The sequence below is a fragment of the Hyperoodon ampullatus genome (genome assembly GCF_949752795.1).
Source record: "Hyperoodon ampullatus genome assembly, chromosome: 18".
NCBI classification, from domain to species: domain Eukaryota; kingdom Metazoa; phylum Chordata; class Mammalia; order Artiodactyla; family Ziphiidae; genus Hyperoodon; species Hyperoodon ampullatus.
Genome location: NC_136931.1, coordinates 11,849,379 through 11,872,747, shown reverse-complemented (window position 1 = coordinate 11,872,747; position 23,369 = coordinate 11,849,379). Strand labels below are relative to the sequence as shown.

At 37.2% G+C, this 23,369-nt stretch overlaps 1 protein-coding gene across 7 annotated transcripts in view; it reads left to right on the top strand.

Annotated features, from left to right (window-relative positions):
• Positions 1–23,369, top strand: part of CNTNAP4 (contactin associated protein family member 4) — a gene marked incomplete at both ends in the record, with an annotated part of 267,275 nt that overhangs the window by 119,271 nt on the left and 124,635 nt on the right. For all 7 annotated transcript variants that reach the window (XM_079723325.1, XM_079723327.1, XM_079723328.1 and 4 more), the window contains one exon: positions 22,711–22,858. In XM_079723325.1, the coding sequence (XP_079579451.1) occupies positions 22,711–22,858 (148 nt within the window). The remainder of the gene's footprint in view (positions 1–22,710; positions 22,859–23,369) is intronic.

Below are 23,369 nucleotides of genomic sequence, written 5' to 3'. Positions count from 1 at the left end.
CAACCCCTGTGACGAGTCATCTGCATCATTCACATCTTCCTACCATGGAAAGTGCCCAAGGTTGGAATCAGGCTGTAATGTCTTCTCCCCCAGTCAGTACTAACATTTCATAGGCCCTTTCTACTTAAGGCCACAGTTACTCCCCTTCCCCAAAGTGATAACACGATGAATAAATTTCTGCTGAGTTAATAGAACAACTAGGCAAATCAGTGTGACCAGAGCCAACAAACATTTTTCTTTTTCAAAGACAGTTGTATGTTTAAAATGGTCTCCTTCTGATGACAACACGTGAAGCTCCTGGAGGAATGTCCGTGAGGACAATAAACGGAAGCCAGTTGGAAAGCAGTAAGGTTGGGCTTTAGGGAGATCATGACCTTCTGAAATTGCTCAAGTCAGATCCTTAGAGGACATCAGAGGACTTGACATTATTAATTTTTTTCCACTTTCACTATTCCTTTTTCAGGCTGAAGGTTATTAAAATAGTGTGATAAATTATTTCATTTAAAGAGAAATGGTATTTTGAAAGTATCCTCAGTAAAAATAAATGTACACAGAGAACCTTTTGGCAGTTCTATCTTGGTCACACAAACTAGTGACAGGCACCAGTAACACTGTGGCCCCCTGAAAAGATCTCTGGTTTTGATTAATGTGAACAGTGGTTAAAATAAAAGCATCTTGATCATAAATAAGGAAAAATTTCAACATCAACTAAAAGTAAGACATTTTAAGAGACTCCATGATATGGAACTCATTGATAAATTTTACTTCCTTAAACTAACTTCTTAGGCATTTATATATCTAAAAGAGCAAAAGGAATGACTTCACATTCCTTCAAACCCACATCATAGCTAGCCATTTAATTCAACAAAAAATAGCACATAACTGATTTCAATAATAGCTGCCATGGCTGCCCACCAGCCAGACACCACCAGTAATAATAGACTTATGGTCAGACAATGTTGTGCTTACTGCCTGTTACAACAAGGGAGAAGGTGGATCATATTTGACTTTCCTAATTTTTATCTGTGAGTTGGAGAAAGGGACAGGGCTAAAGCTGTAATTGGTGGAAGGAGCAGTCATTCATGCTAGTCCAGGAGGTGGACACCATACTTCAGTGGTGTCATCGTTATTTTAGTTTGGGTGTGCCTTCAGGCAGGATGGCAGAGTGGTCTTATTTTTGTCTCACTCCATCACAGTCACAGAGTAACCTCGTGTGATGTTGGTGTCTTGTGATGTTGTTTATGTTCAGTTGTAAAACGCCAGCCTGGCCCCCAGCTGACAGCAGCCAGGGCTGCTTTTATCTTTCTCACTGTCCTTCACCTCATGCATACCGTGTATCAGTCAGCACTGCTGGACCTGCACACTAATCACTCACTCTTCAAAGCTATCCTGTGAGGACAGGAGGTATCATTCTTCCCAATTTACACATAAAACATCCACATCGCTCAGAAGTCCTATAGCTTCCCCGTGGACACTCGGGGAAGAACTGAAGCTATTTATTGTAAAAGCATAATTAGGTCAGTAAATAAACACACAAGAAACAATGAGAAGTTTCAAAGGAAGCAGAACCACAAGGGGTTGAGGGGAACCAGGAAGATTTGTGGAACTGGGGCGTTTGGGATGTAATTTAAGTCGTGATAGAAATTCAAAGAGAGTTTTCCTGGGTGGGTGGGGTCTGGGAGTCATTCCGCGTCCCCTGGGAGCAAAGGCAAAGAGGAGAAGAGACGGGAGAGTACAGAGAGCAGCCTGGCTGGAGCGACAGCGCGTGGGGAGAGAGTATGTGCGAGTCAGGACTGAAGGACTAGGCAAGACTAGGGTGGGTTCGAACAGGAGGCTTGAGAAGGGCGTGCTCCTTGGTCACTGAATGTTTTTGACCTGGGACTAAAGAGTATTCCAAGCGGTGGGGTGTGTATGTGTGTGTGCGTGGGTGTGTGTGTGTATTGGGAATGAACGTTTACCAAGCTTTGAGCATCAAATATTCATTCATTTATTCAGCAGATACTTATTTAGTGTTGTGCCTTAGGCAGTGAGATACTTGCAGGTGAATCAATCATGGATGAGACACTTTCCTTTTTGCAGAGGATGTCACAGTCACACACGCAAACAGGACTTTATACTCCAACTCTGTTTTAGTAACTGAGTGAATGGGGACCCAGGGGCCTACAGGAGAAGGAACAGTGCACCCTATGTGGGCATGAGGGAAGGATGTATGCAGGAGGTGATATTTGAACTAGGAGTCCAAAGGCAGGGAGCAGTTTCTAGACAGAGGATCCATGGATGATGTTGGTGGGGGATGGTGGAAAATGAAGAATGAGAATGGAAAGAGGTTGCTAGGTATGATGGTCAGAAGAATGCGGGTGATCACTGAGCTGTTAACGTCAGGCGAATTGTGGGGAAGGAGATTAAATCGTAAAGGGTTAAATATTAACGGAATGGGAGCAGTGGGGGCAGCAGCTGTTTACTCCCTCCCTTTGCAAGGAGAGTTGGGCTGTGCATGCAATAGAAGGAAAGAAGCTTTGGAACGTGCATACAGTAGCAGCATCAGATAGGGGGTGGGTAGGTTTGTTTTCATTATTATGCATTTCTAGGAATAGAACCTATAGCAATTGTTACTTACCTAAGAGTAGCAGTAAATAACCAAAAATAATAAGGCCTGAACCCTAAAATACTAGTGTTATCGTCAATTCATAAATTCTGTCATTTCATGAATAAAATTTCATGGTTATAATCACAGCATTATAAATGAATGAATGAATGAATAAATAAACAAATGGATATAAATGAATATATGAATGCAGAGGGAGAGAGAGAGAGAGAGAGAGCTTATGCTACAACAAACCTTAGACTCCTGTAGTACAAAGGTTCTCAAGCTTTGTTTAGTCTGCAACAGGATCATCCAGAGGGCTCACTAACTGGCATGTAATACTGCATACCGGTCATCTACTTCTCCTTAATACCCATTCTCCCAGCCATAGACACTCAGGTTGCTTTCGACTCTCAGCCACCATGCTGCAAAGAGCGTCATCCTCATGCCCCTTTATGCACTTACGTGACGATTACTTTTGGCTATATTACTAGAAACTGAGTCACTAGGTAATAGGATATACACGGATCAGTGATTGATCAGTGGTTGAGTTATATAATGCAAGCATGATCTCAAGAGGAGCTGTATCAGTCTACACTCCCACCAACGATACATGAAGGGCCCCATATCCCCACATTCCCGCCAACACACGCTATTATGCAGCTTTCTGAATTATGCCAGCCTTTTAAGCACAAATATTATCCTATTTCTTACTGTCTTTTTAAATAACAATATTGAGCATCTGTTTGTACAGTGTATTTGTTTTTCCTCAACTTGCTAACTGTGTGATCTTGGATGTTACTTCACCTTTCTAAGTTTCAGTTCTCTCATCTGTAAAATGAGAAACAAGTACATCTCTCTGTAACAGGAAGGTCGTGGAATGAGAAACGCATGGAAGGTGATTCGTACTTGGTCTACAGAGTAGTAAACTCCCCCAAGGAGTTTTCTGTATTTGTTTTTCTTGAATTTAATTTTTAAAATGATTTATCAAAAGGCACAGTTATAAAGAGTTTAGGAAACTGGGTTCTTATAAAATTGCCAATAATCGAAATTCAGTTAGGGGATATTCTTTTGAGGTCACTGGAACCCATGGTAAGAGAGCAAGAGAAACTGCAGTGGATAATGTTCAGGAAATTGAACAATATTCCAGGACGAGGGGATTTGGGAAAAGGAAAGAGACTAACAGTAGATGAAAAAAGAATAATGTATTTTGCTTTTTCCTTTTTTGTTTACATTTCTGTGTATAAGTATTATAATCATATCATTAAAAATTGCCAAATGGAGGAAGTTAAAAAAGAAATCTGTAAGTTTATCCCTTAACAAACTGCTATTAAAACTTTAATGTAGGGGCTTCCCTGGTGGCGCAGTGGTTGAGGGTCCGCCTGCCGATGCAGGGGGCGCAGGTTCGTGCCCCGGTCTGGGAGGATCCCACGAGCCGCGGAGCGGCTGGGCCCGTGAGCCATGGCTGCTGGGCCTGCGCGTCCAGAGCCTGTGCTCCGCAACGGGAGAAGCCACAGCAGTGAGAAGCCCACGTAATGCAAAAAAAAAAAAAAACAACAACTTTAATGTATCATCTTTATTCTTTTCGTATTTTGCTTAACTTTGAATTAACTTATAATTACGCTGCTCACCCAGTCATGTTTCATCCTTAAGTAAAGAAGAGAGCATGCTAATTTTTCAGTAGTCTGCAAAAATCACCATTTTAATTGCTTCATAATATTCCCTCAAGTGCATGTGCCAGGGTAATTATATTTTAGTGCTCTGGACTTGAAAGTAACTCACTATCTTCAAAAATGTGTAGTATAATTTACACATTATTTTAATCCAATGGATTTAGACATGCTAACACATCTTATATATGTCAGTGTGTTTAATAATGCCTCGTATTTGCACAGCCCCATAGAGAGCAAACACTTTTAGTAATATTACTTTCAAGCAGAGCTGTGATCTGGGCGTTCCGGGTGTTATTACTGTGTTAGAGATGAAGGAATCAGGAAGGCTGTGTGTTTAAGAATATGCTTTAGGGCTTCCCTGGTGGCGCAGTGGTTAAGAATCCACCTGCCAATGCAGGGGACATGGGTTCGAGCCCTGGTCCAGGAAGATCCCACATGCCACAGAGCAACTAAGCCCATGCGCCACAACTACTGAGCCTGTGCTCTAGAGCCCACGAGCCACAACTACTGAGCCTGCGTGCCACAACTACTGAAGCCCACAAGCCTAGAGCCCGTGCTCCGTAACAAGAGAAGCCACCGCAATGAGAAGCCCTCACACCGCAATGAAGAGTAACCCCTGCTCGCCGCAACTAGAGAAAGCCTGTGCGCAGCAACGAAGACCCAATGCAGCCAAAAATAAATAAATAAAATTAAAAAATATATATATGCTTTAGATCTGTCCTTTGGAAGAACCCGTACAGGATTCCCTTCTCCAGTGCACTTCCTTAAAACAACATCATTCTACTTCTGAAGCAAAACAGCTCGGAGTAAGGTTAACTAAAGGGGCTGAGCTAGACTCTCTCAGTGCAGGTGGGTGTCTGGCAAGACTGATTAATCATTCTTACATTGCTCAGTATGTGGTGTCTATATATAAGGCCCTGTCAAGGTTTTTGTAAGCATTAAATGCAGATGTGAAATCACTTAGCACAGGGAGTAGACATGTTAGAAATTTAAGATTGAATATGAGAATTGCAGAGTACTTTACATAAACACTCATGTTTTGAGTACTTCAGGACTTATGACAATGCTATTGTGGTAAAAACTTTATAATAAATGTATGATAAAAGCATGTGTTTCAAATAAGGAAATAGTTTCATTTCTTAAATTCTGAATAGAAAATGACACAGAATTAGTAGATTGCCCGAATGCAGTTGTTAATGAGCTTCTCATCAACAGATTTGTGTTTTTTCAGTGTCACTCTCTATGAGCACTTTACCCCTCACTCTAAGAGGTAACATTAGGTCACATTATTCTAGAGACCCCCATAAAACCACACTGGTGTAGTGATCACTCCTTCCCTGCGGTCAATTGCTGAGCAAAATAAAATGGAGAATGGCACCTTTCAATATCATCAGTGTCTAAATAAATTATTTTGGAAACATGATGTATAACATGTAAATGGTCCCGAGATTACACCTTTTTACGTAACTGAAGAGTATAGTACAGACACTAATAATTTTATCGAATGTAATCAATCTTGATTACTAAATAAATCAGTTTTTTTGTGGTGCACTGAGAGCTTTTAAGTTGACTAGATACATTAAAATAACTGTTTCTTGCCTGTCAATAGGCAACTTTCAAAATATATACTTATGATAAGTAGAAGAATATTATAAAAGGAAGTATTAGCTTGTAGATATACTAAGCTTCCTACACTAATTCATTTAATCTTCACAGAAATCACTGCCCGCATGTACTCCATACACACAAGTAAAAAGAAAAACAAGATGAACACCTTTGTTCACATTCCCCAACCATCAAATTATGGCTAATCCTGCCCCATCCATCTACCCTGTGTATTACCCCCATTGCATTATTTCAAAGCAAACACGAACATCCTAGCCTTTCATCCTTAACTATTTTAGTGTGCATCTCTGAAAGGCAAAAGCCTCTGTTTTTGTTTTCTTTTTTTAAGAAAAAAACAGAACCTAAGAAAATTAACAATAATTCATTTACATTATCAAACATCTAGTTGGTCTTCAGGTTTCCAGCAGTTAACTGGAAGAATGCATTTTATATTCCCAGTATACAAATAAAGACTATAACTTTTCCAAGACCTGAATCTAGTAAGAAATAAAGTTCGTATCAAGAACTGTTGTTGCCAGAGCCTGTTCTCTGCACGTGTACTCTGTACAGTACTGGCACTCAGTCCAGGTTTGAGTCCCTGAGGAGTTGCTGGAGGAGTCCATGTTCAGAGCAGATGCTTATTCCTCTTCTTATAGAATCATGATTTTCATACCTGAGCTGAGAACAAAGCCAGAATAGGTCGCTGCGTCTGTTATTTCTTTATTCCTAAGTGTCACGTTTGTGGTCTAAGAATTCGTGACTGTTCTGGAAGAATTTGTGACTGTTCTGGAAGAATTCAAGGAAAATTTGAATGTATAGGAAAGTAGAGTCTACACTACATGTCGTGTTAAGATAAATATTAAATAATATTTAAACTGTAAAGTAATAAGCCCCAGTACTGTGTCATTGGAATTCTAGGAGGGGTGCCCTCAGATTCATTGATTTTAGTTTCTTTATCTATAGAGTGCAAGGAGGCATTTTATCTGGTTCCTTAAGGAAATACTTATGGTTATTCTGTATATTAAAAACAATGTAGTATCTTAAAATTCAAATAAGTAGAATTTTAAAACCTATAGAGTGTCATTAAAATCACATGCAATATGTTTTATAAACAGACTTCAAGGATGCATACAGATATCTATAAAAGTTATCTGGTTTAAATTTATTACATCCTTTTGAAATATTCTTCAAATGTTCATCAACTAATCTCCGTTGCATTGAAACAGAAATAATATGGGCATTTAGGGACCTCTTATTGCTATGTAGTGCTATGATTATCCTGACTGAAGTATAATTTCCAAAATTTATATTCAAAGGTACATGAGTTTAAAAAGAAGTAAGACTTTGCATTTAAGAAATGAAAACTATTTCTGTTTAAGTAACTTTTCTGGGAGGTGTTTTCTTGATAATTTTTGTCTTGATGTTAAAAATATTGTCAATTACATTCAAATAAGTATTTATTTGAACACTTTATTTCCTAAATGGGATTGTCACTTTGATCAGAGGACATTAAGAGGAGTTGCTATTTCTCTTTTGAAATAGCAACTTCAAAAGGGTTGCTATTGGCTGGGAGACTCAGATATTAAACCCAAATAATGCTGTTCAGTCAGACTAGTTAGATGTCAGGGACAGTGTGCCATCTGCAAGGACCTGATCGCTACACCACACAGCAACCGCAACTGCACTTCATCGAAGTTATTATGAGCCAAGCAGATATTCATTGCTTTATTTTACTTAATTCATACTTCAAACTTTGAAAGTAATTATTTCTATTCTCAATTTATAGATGAAGAAACTGAGGTTTTGGAATATATCTCATGGAAGTTTCTTCAGCTATTAAGTGATAGATACCTATCTATTAAGAGCCACAGTAGTCTTGTTTCACCAGGGCACACTAAGGTCTCCAGATCAAAGGTTTAGATGGACATCTTTAATTTTCCTCTATGAAGAGGGGGTGAAGACATTATTAATGTTTCAGTTGTTGGAATAATGATTATTGAGCCTTTAAAAACTTGTCTACAAAGATTAGAGATATTTGTTTGAACAAGAAATAAATGAATTTTTGTCATCTTTGTTGAGTAGAGGAAATATTTTCTAAATCTCAGACACCCTAGCATTAAAAATGGAGCACGTGCGTTAAGGCGTTTAAGTTTTCTGTAATCTTTGTTCCATTTATCTGTGTCGAGGTACCCATGGGTATGTGAGCCATTTACTGGTTTGTTTTCTTATTTTGCTACATCTGGCAGAGTTTCAAAAGGCAATGCAAATAAGCAGGTGTTATTATTGATTGAAATAAAACACTTTTGCTCCAGTCTCTCTAACCCAGTGTCTGCTGCATGCATTTATTCACTCTTTGCCCCCAGAGGACTGGTAAGTTTGTCTCTTTGATGAAGAATGGGATAGGAAAGTCTGCAGGTTTTTGCCCCCCGATTACATTATTGCCAAATAAAGTAGTCTCTCTCTTGACTTGCTGTGTAATGAAACTTTCATTGTGACCAAATTATACAGAATCTGAAGGTCAAACTACCCAAAATAATACTGCATTGTAGTTTCATCTATATGTTCTAAAAATATTTGGTTAAATATCAAGTTGGCACCGACTTTAAAAAGAATACTTTAGAGGCCATTCATCTTTGTACCTTGCTAAGACTCAGTGTTAACAGTTAGGCATGCCTTAGAGGTTACATAGCTTCTCTGAGTGACAAACTTCTATGAAGGTTTAGGTTATGATCTAAGTGAAGGTACAGTGTTCACCAGTTAAATAAAGTATATAGTATTTAATTTACATTGCAATTCACATTAGAATGTACATTAATGCACATATAATGTACAGTAATAATATAATGTATTTAATATGTATTAAATTAGGAACAGCTTCAGAGGCCAAAATGAGAGCCGTTGACTCTAAAACTATAAGGAACAGTAAGGGCTGATTAAACATTTCAGTTTTTCAAATTAAGTATAATAAATGGATATTTTATTTTATTCTGTTGGAAAGATTGGTTTTTTTAGGATCTTTCTAAAACATATTTAAGTTTCTACTTGGGAAATCTATTAGCGATTCATTAGGTAAGTAAATGCCATTTTGAAGCACTCTGAAGATTAATCAATATATTAGAAAGACTATAAAAACTTTAGTAGAATATAGAGATAAGTAAGGAATATTTTACTTTAAATTTTATAATATCTCTAACAGAAAACTCAGTAGTTTTATCACTGAACAATAGTTATTTTAATGGTAATGGTCATAGGAATGCCATTATTCTCTGCAATATTAATGGTAAAAGGAAAGTTGCTAATGGAGCTCATTATGATATAATGCATGATAAATTATATGATATCTAAAATCCGAAGTTGAAAGGTACTTCTCATGGTGTTCTTAATGATCTATATAAAAAAGCACAAGAGTGAGAAATACAATTTTAATGAGGTATTCTTCAAAGTCTTTTTTTTTCTCTTAGATAAATACATAAATATTTAAATCTTGATTGTCTTTACTGAGATACCTTTTTTTTTTTTTTTTTTTTTTTTGCGGTGCGCGGGCCTCTCACTGTTGTGTCCTCTCCTGTTGCGGAGCACAGGCTCCGGACGCGCAGGCTCAGCGGCCATGGCTCACGGGCCCAGCCGCTCCGTGGCATGTGGGATCTTCCCGGACCGGGGCACGAACCCGTGTCCCCTGCATCGGCAGGCGGACTCTCAACCACTGCGCCACCAGGGAAACCCCCTGAACTACCTTTTAAAGCATTAAGGACGTATTTCTTTTCCATAGTTCCCAAGATTATTTTCATTTATTTTTATATTGAAGTACAACACACATCCAGAAAAAAGTGCAAGGCATGTATGTGTACAGCTCATGGAATGATCAAAAAGTGAACATACTTGTCTAAATATTACCTAGGCCAAGAATATTACAGAATCTCAGACACCTCCTTTCATCCTTTTCCTGATCACTACTGCCTCCCTCTTCTCCCAAAGTTTTCACTATCATGACTACTAATGCCAGTTTTGAATTATATACAGAATGAACCATGCAATATGTATGTTTTTTACTCCTGGCTTCTTGGGTTAACATTATACTTGTTAAACATAGCCATGTTGTGGTGTATAGGTATAGTTGATTAATTTTCTTTGCTTTACAACCTTTCATTATATGACTGCGTCTGAATTTGTTTACCCATTCTACAAATTGACATGTGAGTTGTACTTTGGGACTCTTCTGAATAATACTTCAGGAACATGCAGGTCTTTTGTTACACAGCATCTGCTTTTCCGTAGGGTGCCTTCTTCAGAGTGGTATTGCTGGTTCTTCACATAAGTATATGTTGAACTTTAGTGGAATATGTGAAAGGCTTCTTATGGCGATTGTGCTAATTTACACTCTCAACAGTAGTGTATGAAAATTCCATTTGCTTGACATTCTTGACAACACTTGATATTGTCAGTTTTATTTTATTTTAGCTTTTTAATGTTCCCCTCAATTTTGGCCAACCTGGTTGATGTGCACAACTCTCACACTGGTTTTAATTTGCAATGCTTCTATGACTAATGAGTTTGGACACCGTTTTTTTAGATTCGTTAGTCATTTAGGTATTGCTTTTATTCCTCTTTTATATGGCTCTGTAGTCCTCCACATGTTCTGGTTACTAATATACTGGAAAATAGGTTCTCCTGTTCTGTGGCTTCTCTTTCCACTGTTTTAACATCTTCAAATGAATAGACATTCTTAAATTTAATAGATTCGGATTTGTCAATCTTTCCTCTTATGGTTCGTGCCTTTTGAGTCATGTCTGAGGAGTCTTTGCCCTCCTTAAAGTTGTGAACATGGTCAGCTGTGCTATCTTCTAGTAGCTTTATTGTTTTGCTTTTCACATATAGGCCTACAATCCTACTGGAATTCTCTTCTGCGTGTGATTTAAAGTAGTAATCAACCAACTTTCCATTAAATTTTTTTTCTTCTTTTTTCCAAAGTAGATAGTCAATTGGTCTAGTGCCAAGCACTTAAAATAAGTTGTTGTTTCTTTTTTTTTAATGGCTCTGCATTGCAAACATTGTTAAAATTCACTGTCCATATATATTGAGTCTATTTCTGGATTCTCTGTTCTGTTCCATTGGTCTGTTTGAGTAACTCTCTGCCAATATGACACACACACACACACACTCTCTCTCTCTCTCTCTCTCTCTCTCTCTCTCTCTCTCTTTTTCACATTTTAAGACTTCATATTCAGTAAAGAAAATCCTCTGACTTTGTTTTTCTTCAAGAGTATCTTGTTGATTCCTGTCCCTTTGTCTTTCCATTAACAACGTATGAGAGTTCTTGTTGCTCCACATCCTCGCTGGTATTTAGTATCATCAGTGTCTTGGATATTGGCCACTTTAATAGGTGTGCAAGTTCAGTTCATATTTATATATAGAGTTTTACCCAGCAGATTTGCCTAAACTCACTCTACAGAGTAAAGAAAAATTTCTACATACACAATCATGCAGCCTATGAATAATAGCAGTTTTATTTTTTCCTTTCTAATCCTTATTACCTGTTAAACACTTTTGTTACCTTGCTGTACTAATTAGAATATTTTACTAATGTTGAATTGACGGGTCTGTAGACAACATACTTGTCTGGGTCCCAAACTCAAAACAGCTCTCAGAATTTCATCCTACATGCAATGCTTACTGTAAGAATTTTGTAGATATCCTTTACAGAGTTAGAAACTCCCTACTTGGCTAAAAGTTTCAATCTTGTTTAGATGTTGAATTTAACCAAATACTCTTTCTGCGTCTATCTAGAAGACCATATTTTCTTCAGTTTGATTAATTATATTGAAGAGTTTTTAAATATTAAGCAATCCTTATATTCCTGGAATAAGCTTGATTGCATTATGACCTATTAGACTTTTTCCTTATTTTTATATTCTAGAATAATTTTGCAACTATCTTTTAAGGATTGTTGGATCTATGTTTTAATAAGACTGGCTTTTATTTTCCTCCTTACAAGTTCTTTGTCAGATTTTGATAACAAGGTTATGCTGGCCTCACAAAACAAGCTGGGAAGCATTCTGTTTTTCTACTTTTTGAAGGTGTTTATATGATACCCACACTAGTGTATCCTTAAATGTTTAGAAGAATTCACTAGGGAAAACAGAGGGCCTGCAATTTTCTGTGTGGGAATGTTTTTTAATTATACATTTAATTTCACCTATATATAGGCAACTCAGATTTTCCTGTTTCTCATCTGTTTTGGTAAATTGCAGTTTAGAATTTGTCCACTTCACTTAATTTTCAAAATTATTGGCCTAGAATTATTCCAGATATCCTCTTATTATCATTCTAATGTGTGTAAGATCATGGTAAGATGCTCTTTTGCATTCCTGATATTGGTTGTGTCGCTTTTCTTTTCCTTGATCAGTCTAACTAGAGTTTCATTTAAATGTCCCTCAAAGCCTTAAGACAAATACCGTATGATATCACCTATATGTGGAATCTAAAATGTGGCACAAATGAACCTATCTACAAAACAAACAGACTCGTAGACATAGAGGACAGACTTGTGGTTGTCAAGGGGGAGGGGGAAAGGGAGAGGGATGGACTGGGAGTTCAGGGCTGGTAGATGCAAACTCTTACATTTAGACTGGATAGACAACAAGGTCCTAATGTATAGCACAGGGAACTATACTCAATATCCTGTGATAAACCATAATGGAAAAGAATACTAAAGAAAGAATGTGTATATGTGTATAACTGAGTCACTTTGCTGTACAGCAGAGATTGGCACAATGTTGTAAATCAACTACACTTCAATAAAGAAAGAAATAAATGTCCTTCAAAGCATTATCTTTATTATCTACTTCCTGTTTCATCCTTGGTTTTAATTTACTGTATTTTTTCTGATGTCTTCATTCATCCTTAGCTCATTAATCTTCTCCTTTCTTCTTTCAATATCCATGTGCTCAATAGCAGTGACTTCTCTTCCGTTTGTGATATTGATAATTTGGGTCTTCTCTCTCTTTTTTTCTTGGACAGCATGACTAGAGATTTATCAATTTTAGGAAACTTTTCAAAGAACCAGCTTTTGGTTTTGTCTAATGCATTCCTGTTTTCAATTCCAATAATTTGTGGTATACATTTTTATTACTTCTTGTCCTCTGCTTATTTTAGACTTAACTTGCTCTACATTCTTTAGTTTTCTAAGATGGAAACTTATTTATTTCAATCTTTATTTTTTCTAATATATGTATTTAATGCTAAAAATACTGCTGTATCCCACAAATTTTGATAAATTGTACTTTCATTTTCATTTAGATAAGTTTTTAAACATTTCACTTGAGGTTTCTGCTTTAACTCTTGGGTTATTTTCAAATATTTTGTGACTTTCTATTTGTTGTATTTGTCTTGTGTTTTTTTGTTCCTCTTTCTGTTGTTGCTATTCCCCCTCTTTAATGCCTAATTTGAATGTAATTGAGCATTTTGTATGATTCTGCGTTATCTCTTACTATTGTTTCTTTAAACAGTTATTTTGTAATTAAGAATAAGAAAAGTAAATTATTTTATCTTACTTTCTTTTATTCCTTCTCAACTACTCTTCCTCTCTTTACATAGATCCAAGTTTCTGACCTCTATCATTTTCCTTTGTCTGAAGAACTATTTCTTGTAGAGCAGGTCTGCTAGCAGTGAATTCCATCAGTTTTTGTCTGAGAAAATCTTTATTTCTCATTTATTTTTGAAGGATAATTTCTCTGGCTATAGAATTCCAAGATTATTTTTACTTCTTTCAACACTTTAAATATTTCACTCCACTCTCTACTTGCTTGTATGATTTCTGATGAGAAGTCCAATATAATTCTTATCCTTTTACCTCTAAAGGTAAGGTATTTGTTTTCCTCTGGCTTCTTTCAAAATGTTCTCTTTATCTTTGCTTTTCTGCAGTTTGAATATGTATGACTAAGTATAGTTTTTATTTTGATTTCTAACCTGCTTCTTATTCTTTGAACTTCCTGGATCTTGTTTGGTGTCTGTCATTAATTTTAGAAATTCTTTGGCCATTATGACTTCAAATATTTCTTCAGCTCTGTTCTCTCTTTACTCACCTTCTTGTGTTCCAGTTTTGCACATGTTACAACTTTTGCAGTTATCCCATGGTTTTTGGATATTCTCTTCGACTTTTTTTCTTTTTGCATTACAATTTGAGAAATTTGTATTTTCTTCAAGCTCACTGGTTCTTTCTTTGGCTACGTTGAATGTATCAATGTACCCATCAAAGACATTCCTCATTTCTGTTACAGTGTTTTTGATTTCTAAACACTTTGGAATCTTTGGTTCTTTCTTAGATTTTCATCTCTCTGCTTACATTCCCCATGTGTTCTTACATGTTGTCCAGTTTTCCCATTAGAGTCCTTAGCATATTCATCATAGTTTTAAAAAATTTATAGTCTGATAATTCAAACATCTGTGACATACGCGAGCCTAGCTCTGATGCTTGTTTTGTCTACGCAGACACTTTTTTTCTTGCCTGTTGGCATGCCTTGCAACTTTTTGTTGAAATTTGGACATATTGTATCTATTAGTGGGAACTGAGGTAAATAGGTCTTTCATGTGACAATTTATATTAATCTGGCTAGAAATTGGACTGTATTTAATGTTTTCTACAGGTGGTATAGGTGCCAGAGGCTTCAAATTCATTTAGTATCCTTGTTTTTGCCTCTCCTTTGACTTTGGCATCCTCTTCAGAGATGGTCTGGGTTTTTCATTACTCTCAGTTGTTATCCAGTATTATTATACTGGAGTCCTGTTGGTATGGTGGTATGACGTGGGGGAATGAGATCATTCTACAATATTGCAATTAAATGTTAGTGTTTTAGCCTTTGTCTTGAATCTGTGACCTTCACTAGTGTTTCTGGAGGTCCTTCATAGAGATAAGGCTCTGGCAAAGTCTTTGTTATGGAGATCAGTCTGGGCATATTTCACAATGATTACCTTTCCCCCTCATTGCCAGAGCCAAGAAGTCTTTTTTTCTGATGGTCACGGAGCATAGAAAGTTTCCTGGAGGAAAAGCCCACAAAAATGTGGGGGTCCTCTAAGACCACAGCCCTCAGGAGTTTCTCACTCTCATGCTAGTCCACACTCGGCCTCCATCAATTCATCAAAATTACCGTGAGAGTTCCTATCATTTTATGGCACCAGTGGATGGACAGATTTCTGCTGTCTTTGGGTGGCCTTCTCTCTCCAGATCTCATGGGGGTGGTTTGCCATGTGTATTAGTCAGCTCAGGCTGGTATAACAAAATGCCATAGATTGGGTGGCTTAAACAACAGGCATTCATTTCTCACAGTTCTGGAGGTTAGGAAGTCCAAGATTAAGGTGCTGGCCGATTTGGTTCCTGGTGAGGGCCCCTTCGTTGTTTGCAGACATCAGCCTTCTTGTGTCCTCACCTGGTGGAGTGAGAGAAAGCTCTGGTCTGTCTTCCTCATCTTGTAAGGATGCTAATCCCATCATGGGGGCCCCACCTTCATGACTTCATCTAAACCTAATTACTTCCCAAAGCCCCACCTCCAAATACTATAATAATGGGAGTGGTTAGGGCTTCAACCTGTATGTTTTTAGAGGGATACAACTTAGTCCATAGCACCATGTAACCTCAGTTTTCTGATGGGTCTCAGAAAATTCATTGATTTTAAGTGTGTTCTTCTTTCTTGTTGTATAGAGTGATGATTTCCGAGTTCTTTAAATAACAGCTGATGCCTTTCCTATTTACTAATATGTGTGCATGTTCAAGACTATAAATTTCCTTTAAGAACAGTTTCTGCTAATGTTTTATTTTCTATTGTGTGTAGGACATTATATATGAAACAAATGAACGATAAGTTGAGATCTAGAAGGATGTCTTCCTACAGAATATAATTACAGTTGCTTCTGCAGGCAGCAAGCAGCATGAGGCATCTCTGACCATCGTCATGTAATTTCGCAGATGGAGAAGATGGGAAGCTGAATTTTCATCCCTGTGGGGAGTTGTCTCTCTCACCATTTATTCTTAGTTGTAGACTCTCAAAGTTTTGACACAAAACCTGTGGAGGCTTATGGTATATTCATGTCCTTGAGGGCTCTAGCACTAAAGTTTTGTCTCTAACCCTGTGAAGTGTCAAAAGATCTGCTCAGTTTCTCCTCCTCAGAAATCCTTAAGTCACCTAAGGAGGAAAACAAGGGCCCCAAAGGTAGGGCTGGTCTCTTTGGCTGTTCTTCTCCCAAATCTCGGACATTTGATATTTTATTGTCTTTCAGAGCTTCAGTCCCTATTTTTAATTTTGTACAGCTTTTAGCAGGAGCATTGTTCAGAATCTCCTAATCTACTATTACCATAATATTATCATTTTTTAGTTAAAAGTTACTTTGCATCTCAGTCAGATTTTAATCTTCCTCAAAATTGTACATGTTATCACCCTAATATAAATTTAGGCTTAATGACCTATCCATATATCAGGCATGTAAAAATTTATTACTATGTCTCAACAATAGTTACAGACTATAGTGAAGATTGTATCTTTCATGTGCTTTTTCTCTCTTGCCCTTTGATATTTCTGTCTTGAGAATTCAAACCCTTCTATGCTAAAAGGGCCTAACCAGTGTATTTTATTTTATTATTTTTTTTGCGGTACATGGGCCTGTTCACTGTTGTGGCCTCTTCCGTTGCAGAGCACAGGCTCCGGACGCGCAGGCTCAGCGGCCATGGCTCACGGGCCCAGCCACTCCACGGCATGTGGGATCTTCCCGGACCGGGGCACGAACCCATGTCCCCTGCATGGGCAGGCGGACTCTCAACCACTGCGCCACCAGGGAAGCCCCCAGTGTATTTTACAACTTTGTGCCTCCACAGTTTCTAAAATAATGGCCGGTTTGTGGTCTCAGTGAACTAGTGTTAATAATTTGGTACCCCTCCAAATAAATATTTTAGAGATATTGAATATCTTCCGAGAGGGATAGTACGAACTGATTTAATATTAATAAAATTCTATACTCTTTTATGTTGAAAATTGAGTTATTATATATACAGAGCAAAACTTAACTTTCTGATTTGACTGCTGTACTCTCATTGCTGGTTTTCTATTACATTAAATGAATTCCATTCACACTCAAGATAGAATCAACTTTTGTTGGATATAGTTACAATGTCTTGTTCAACATATGTTTAAACATTATTCTTATCTGGGTTTATGTTAGCGTATTTCCCAGTTTTTGGTAGTTCTTATTTTTCTTTTCTTTTATGCTTTTCTAGACCAGAAGATCTCATGGGAGGCACACTTAGTAAAGATTTATAGCTAACATCATAAAATAAAGAGCTGATTTCCATTAGACAGCATGTTGCTATGATATATTTAGTTTCTGCATATTAGCTGACAGTGTCAAAATGAATTGTACTTGGAAAAAGGTCATATGTAAGTCACATGAATAAGAGAGGTCAGAGGATTTTAATATTTGCCTGTTTGTTGTATTGAATTTCTACTAATGTTGCTGTTTATTTTGGGGGGAGCTGGACGAATTTACATGTAATTACAGATCTGCTATATAACGACATGTGACTGGTCCCATGTTTCTCACTTATTACAGCAGTGTTTTGGAGCCGCTTGTGAACTGCCATATATGGCCATCTCCCATTATGCATCTTGGCTTTCATAGATGAGTTGCTCAATTACTATTTGCAAAAGAAGTTAATGCTATTACACTTCTTCATAAACTTCAGAAGCATTTTGAAAATACTTAAAACCCTGTGAAAAACTTTAATTCATTAACTCCATAAATTATCTTGGTTAGAATACATATCTAAACCATCTTTGAACATCTCATGGAGTTTGAAAATCAAGTCTCAAAGAAAAGAAAAATACAATTAAGGCTTTTTGATTTTTATCACATAAGACACATCACCTTAATTTTACTTGTAGATATTTCATATATTTGATGATCTAACGGCATAGTCTTCTACATTATGGATCTATTAGATTACCATTTATACGCAAGAGTCCTATTGACGTTTGAAAATTTGTCTTTTATTTTCCTTCAGCTGTAGTAATTTTGCGAAAATGTGAAGTTAATAGAACAATCCTTTTGTCTATAAAAGTTGACTGGTAGATTTGTGTCCCAGTTCAGTAATAATCTAAGTTGCGTTACTTTCAGATGTGTCAAAGATTTTAAATATAAATTATGAGAAAAAGGGAAAAACAGCCTCAGATAAAATATCAGGTTTCCTCTAGGGTGAGTTGTTTGCTTTCACGTTCTGTTGGAGTGAGGCCTTTGATGGCTTAGCTAAATTATGGGCTTTTGATTCAGAAAAGTATAGAATTAAATCCTTACTCTGTCACTTTCTAGCTGTGTGGTTTTAGGCACATAAGCTCTATAATTTTTGTTATCCTCAGTTTTATGGTGGGCACAAAAATACTTCACAGGGTTGAGGCAGATATTAAAACTACATAATATATATTTCTGCTGTGTCTGATGTTGAGACACAAGCTTTCACGTTGAAGACGTTCAGATTGATAGCACAGAAGACGTTTGTTACTTATTTCTCCCTTTGGAGGTTAGCTCTAGTCAACTGTTCTCCTAAAATCTTTTCCCTCTCTGAAAAGTTTTGAGATAAAATAGGGAGGGGAAAAACAGCATGATTTATCCACAAGCCTGAAGAATGTTCAAAGAGCAGGCCAAAGACCAAGAGCACAAATCAGCTTGACCTGCATTGAAATGCGGATTTCTAAGGCCCCTCTCACAGATTTAGTGCGTGACAACACCTCAGGTAATTTGGACAAGCACTAAAGTTCAGAATATATAATATAAGGGAAGACATACACATTCTCATAATAAAATTATTTTTTCAAAAGAATGAGACATTTAAATTCATGCATTCCTTTATGAATTATGAGTATATGAAAAAATTTTCATAGCAAATTGAGAAAAGTCTCCTAGGCAAGGGAATTACATTAGGAACATTAGTATGCATTGGACTTTGCATTTATAAAGTGAATAGCATCAATTCCCTGTCTCATTCACAGACATTCTAAAAAAAATTCCCATTAGATACTGAATTCCACATCAGAATCTTTATTATCTTATGTTTTAAAAGTTAGCAACAAGTGGAACAAAGCAATGCAGATATTATTGTTCAGTTAAATATATTTAACTAGTAGTAATGGTGTATGTTTTCCCAGTAACATTAATCTTAGAATGTTATTTAAGGTACCCAGAGCATTACTAAGTGGTATTTCTGCCTATTCTGTCACTGTATACACTTACATGTCTATGCATTACTTTATTTTGCTAATTATTATAAAATTAATACATGCTCATTAAAAAAATTCAGAAATGACTAAAATGTGTTAAGTAAAAATCCCATATCCCCCACCTCACAATTTCCCTCATCCCTTGTCAGAAATAATCACTTAAAATTTTGAATATGCTCAGATGTTTTTATTACTTACACAGACTAAGTAATTTACATTTCTTCTTTATGTTCTCAAAATTCAAATAGCTCATAAATTGATCAGATAAACTGTGAAAGGCTTCCATTTACAGAGTCCTCTTCCCATTTACCTGTCTGTTGCCATTGTCACCTGCATCTTTTCTCCCAATCCCATAAAATGCTGAGATCACAGAGTGCCATCTATCTCAATCTATGAACTTATATTAATTTTGAAAAAATGTGAGATCTTTTGGAGGGTTATCTAATTTATCATCCAGCTGTTCACTGCAAGAAATCATAATTAGGTATTGTATTAACCTGCCAGTGGTACCCAGAAAAATAGAATCAGAAGTGTAAGAAGGTCTGATTAGGATTGAATGTCTTTAAACCAGGTCCTCAACCCTGGAGGCACATTACCCTGACTTGGAGAGCCTGTAAAGACAGACAGACAGACAAACACACACACACACACACACACACACACACACACACACGTACAACAATGCCCAGGGTCAGAGCACTGGGAGTTTTAGTGTGTAGTCCAAGTTTGGGAAATACTGTCTTAAATGAAACTGCCCTTTATCAGCCATTCTAAAGAAAAAGTTGGTATAAATGGACATTTTCAGGCAAATGTTCATGGTTTTGACAGAAATGGAGACCATGGTGCCCTAAAGGTGAAGTGAAGATGGGGATTAGGTAGTACAATAAAGAATACAGTTAACCTTTTATATCAGATCCTCAGTGTGAAATTTCAACTGGTGGAATAGCATGGAACGTTCTAGAAGTGTCTGGTTATCAGAGTCCAAATATCTGTGGGATTAAACGATGTTCTTCTGTTTATGTTCTGGGAAATATTAGCCAGGAATGTGGGCCTAATATGTTTGAAACATGCTGGATAACTGTTCCTCCCTCAGGAGATACAGTGCTCATTTGTACATTCTCATTTGACATCATCATAGAGATACAATAATCAAGACACTTGCTGAACTTTGATTTGTTTTTAAGCCCAGTCTTTCCCAAACATACACATCCAACAGATATTTTGTTGAGAACCACTTTGAGCTAAGCCATATTCTAGGTACTATGGAAGGAAGGCAGTAAAGGTCCCTGCTTTACAGAGCTTGTCTTCTAAGGGGATAAGATAAACAAATAATCAGAAAAGACCCCCAAATAATGAGTAATATGAAGAATATAAAACAGAAAGATAAGATGCTGGGGTGCCAGGTGCACTTCCTTTAGAAGCTGTGAACAAAAAGGGCCTGTCTTAGGTGGTGCTCTTTAGACCAAGGCCTGAGATGACAAGAGGAGCTGGTTGTGCAAAGATCTTGAAGGAAGAACTTTCAGAGCAGAATGAACAGCTGGCGCAAAGCCCCTCAGCAGGACTGAGCTTGGCTTCTACACGGAGGTTCCCTGTGCTTAAAGCATCATGGAGGGGGCTTCCCTGGTGGCGCAGTGGTTGAGAGTCCGCCTGCCGATGCAGGGGATACGGGTTCGTGCCCCGGTCTGGGAGGATCCCACATGCCGCGGAGAGGCTGGGCCCGTGAGCCATGGCCGCTGAGCCTGCGCGTCCGGAGCCTGTGCTCTGCAACGGGAGTGGCCACAACAGTGAGAGGCCCGCGTACCGCAAAAAAAAAAAAAAAGCATCATGGAGGAGATTGCCAAAGACTGTGTTATGTTTGATAAGGAATTTGGATTTTCTTCTAAGTGGTAAAGGAAGCAGTGGGGGTAACATAGTTTATCTTACCTTTAACAATCTTACTGACTGATCAGAGGGAAAGAGATTAGGGATATGGATGGGGATGGGGATGGTGATAGGAAACAGAAGACTAAAAAGATGAGGAAGAGGCCATTGAAGTAGTTCTGGAGAGATAATGCTTTGTTGAACCTGGTGGTTGTAGCTGAGATGAAGGGAGATGCCCAGATTTGGGATATAATTTGGAGGCACCATCACAGAACTGTCTGTTTTGTGTGAGCCTGAAAATTGGGTGTATGAGGTACTGGGGTGGAGGGTGTTGGGGGGCAGGAAGTAGAGTTGACTGATAAGGGGAATCAAATCAAATTAATTTGACTGAAAAACCCAACCTTACTTTTTTTTTACTGTGTTAGAAAATATTTTAGTAAATGTTGGTAAAGAGATATTTGTGAAGTAGAAAGAAAAGTAGGCAAATGAATAAACTCCCTGGGTATTGGTGTTCCTAAAATATTTGCTTTGTTTGGTATGATCTACGTGAGGGTGACCTCATTCGTTGATCCAGTCATGGTAAGAGGACCTACCATGTGGCTGAATAGGTCGTAGCATCATCCCTTATTTCATTCCTGCGTATCCTGATTGTTACAGTTAAACAAAAAAAGAAGGAGGTGGAGGAGGGGAAGACAAGAAGAAGAAAAGGAGGGAGGAAAAGAAGGAAGAGGTGGAAGAGGAGAAGCTGAAATAAAAATTAAATATCAATTATTGAGAACAACTGCTTCATCCTAACTTTTTCACATATGAAGCTTTACCATATGTCACGTAGGAGAAAATAAAAGCTGTTTAGATGTGGGTTTTGCAGGTGAGCTATATGTTAGGTAGATGCATCCTGATACTGTGGAAGGAGCATAGCTCCTGGTCATACCATATAATAGTTTTGCAAACACCGGAGATTTTTTTTTTCATCATTCTGACGTTTAATTTCCTTATCTGCAATTTGATGGTGCTAGCTCAGCATCATTCCTATGGTCTTTCTAGCTTTCAAATCTAAAATCTGTAAGTCTAATTTCAGGTCTTTCCAGATTATTATTGATTCCAATTTCCCTTAACAATTTTTTAAATACAGGTGCTTTTATTTTATTATTTTTTATTGAATAAAAGTGACACGCAACAACAGTTTTTAAGGTGTGTATCCAGCCTTGTGGTGAATGAAGTTTAACAACCTATTCTCAGAGTGTAGCTCTGACTTGAATGTCTGGTGATAACTTTCATTTATGTTACTGAGTAAGATACAGTGAAACAATACAAACAAGTCGTAACCTTACTCATTCATCCATGACGTGAGCAACTTCTATGCTGAATCAGACCCTAGCTTTTGAATACAGGAAGAAGATGTTCTCAGTATTTCTCATGGTTCACAATGTCAGTAACTTTTATGTTTCGTCTGCACCTTATAGAAACAAACTTTACTGGGGGTTTCATAGTTGAAAGCTGGCTTGCTGCAGATGATGGAATTTAAACTGCTAGATAGAAAGAGGTTTAGACAATAGTAACTAATGTGGATGAAGATATGTTATGGTATAACTGTTAACACTATGATCTTCTTAAAGAAGGTTGCCATTTTATAGTGAAAAAGTAAATCATACATTGCTTGTTGACGTTGTAGGAGACAAAGTGAAATAGATCTTCTCCAGGTACATTGATTTCCTTCTTTTTTCTTTTCTTCTAGGGATTTTCAGGAAATGCAAATGCAGACAGTGTTGTGTACTATAGACTCCAGCCTTCTATCAAAGCCAGATTTCTGCGCTTCATCCCTTTAGAGTGGAACTCCAGGGGCAGAATTGGGATGCGAATCGAGGTGTTTGGATGTGCATATAGTAAGTGTTTGTTTATCCAACACAGTGGAATAGATATCAAAGGAGATGTTTTAAAAGCCAAACTGTATGCTGAAATTGATTTAAGAGCTATGTAAAGAGACATAAAAATGGGAGCAGTTTCCATGGGAAGCTTTATTTGTGCCCATACATGCCAATATTGACTTACGTGTTCAGCTTCTATATTTTAAATCAGAAATGGAAGCATTTTACAGATAGACAAATCATTACAGAGATAGATAGATAGAGATACATGTTTGTAGACATATGTGAATCCATTTATCCAAATCTGATATTTTTGACCAGATCTTAACTTTTAAATATTAGAATGTCCCCCATAGACTATATGTGATGATGTTTCATTTGGGCACCCTAAATTTAATAAAAGACAGTGGCCCATTTAGTAAAACCAATCATCTGTTTTGAGACCAAAGAATGTTTTTCTCTACAGCCTGAAAATAATATGCCATGAAACTCACTTATAAATATGCTATGCCCTGTGCATAAATTCATA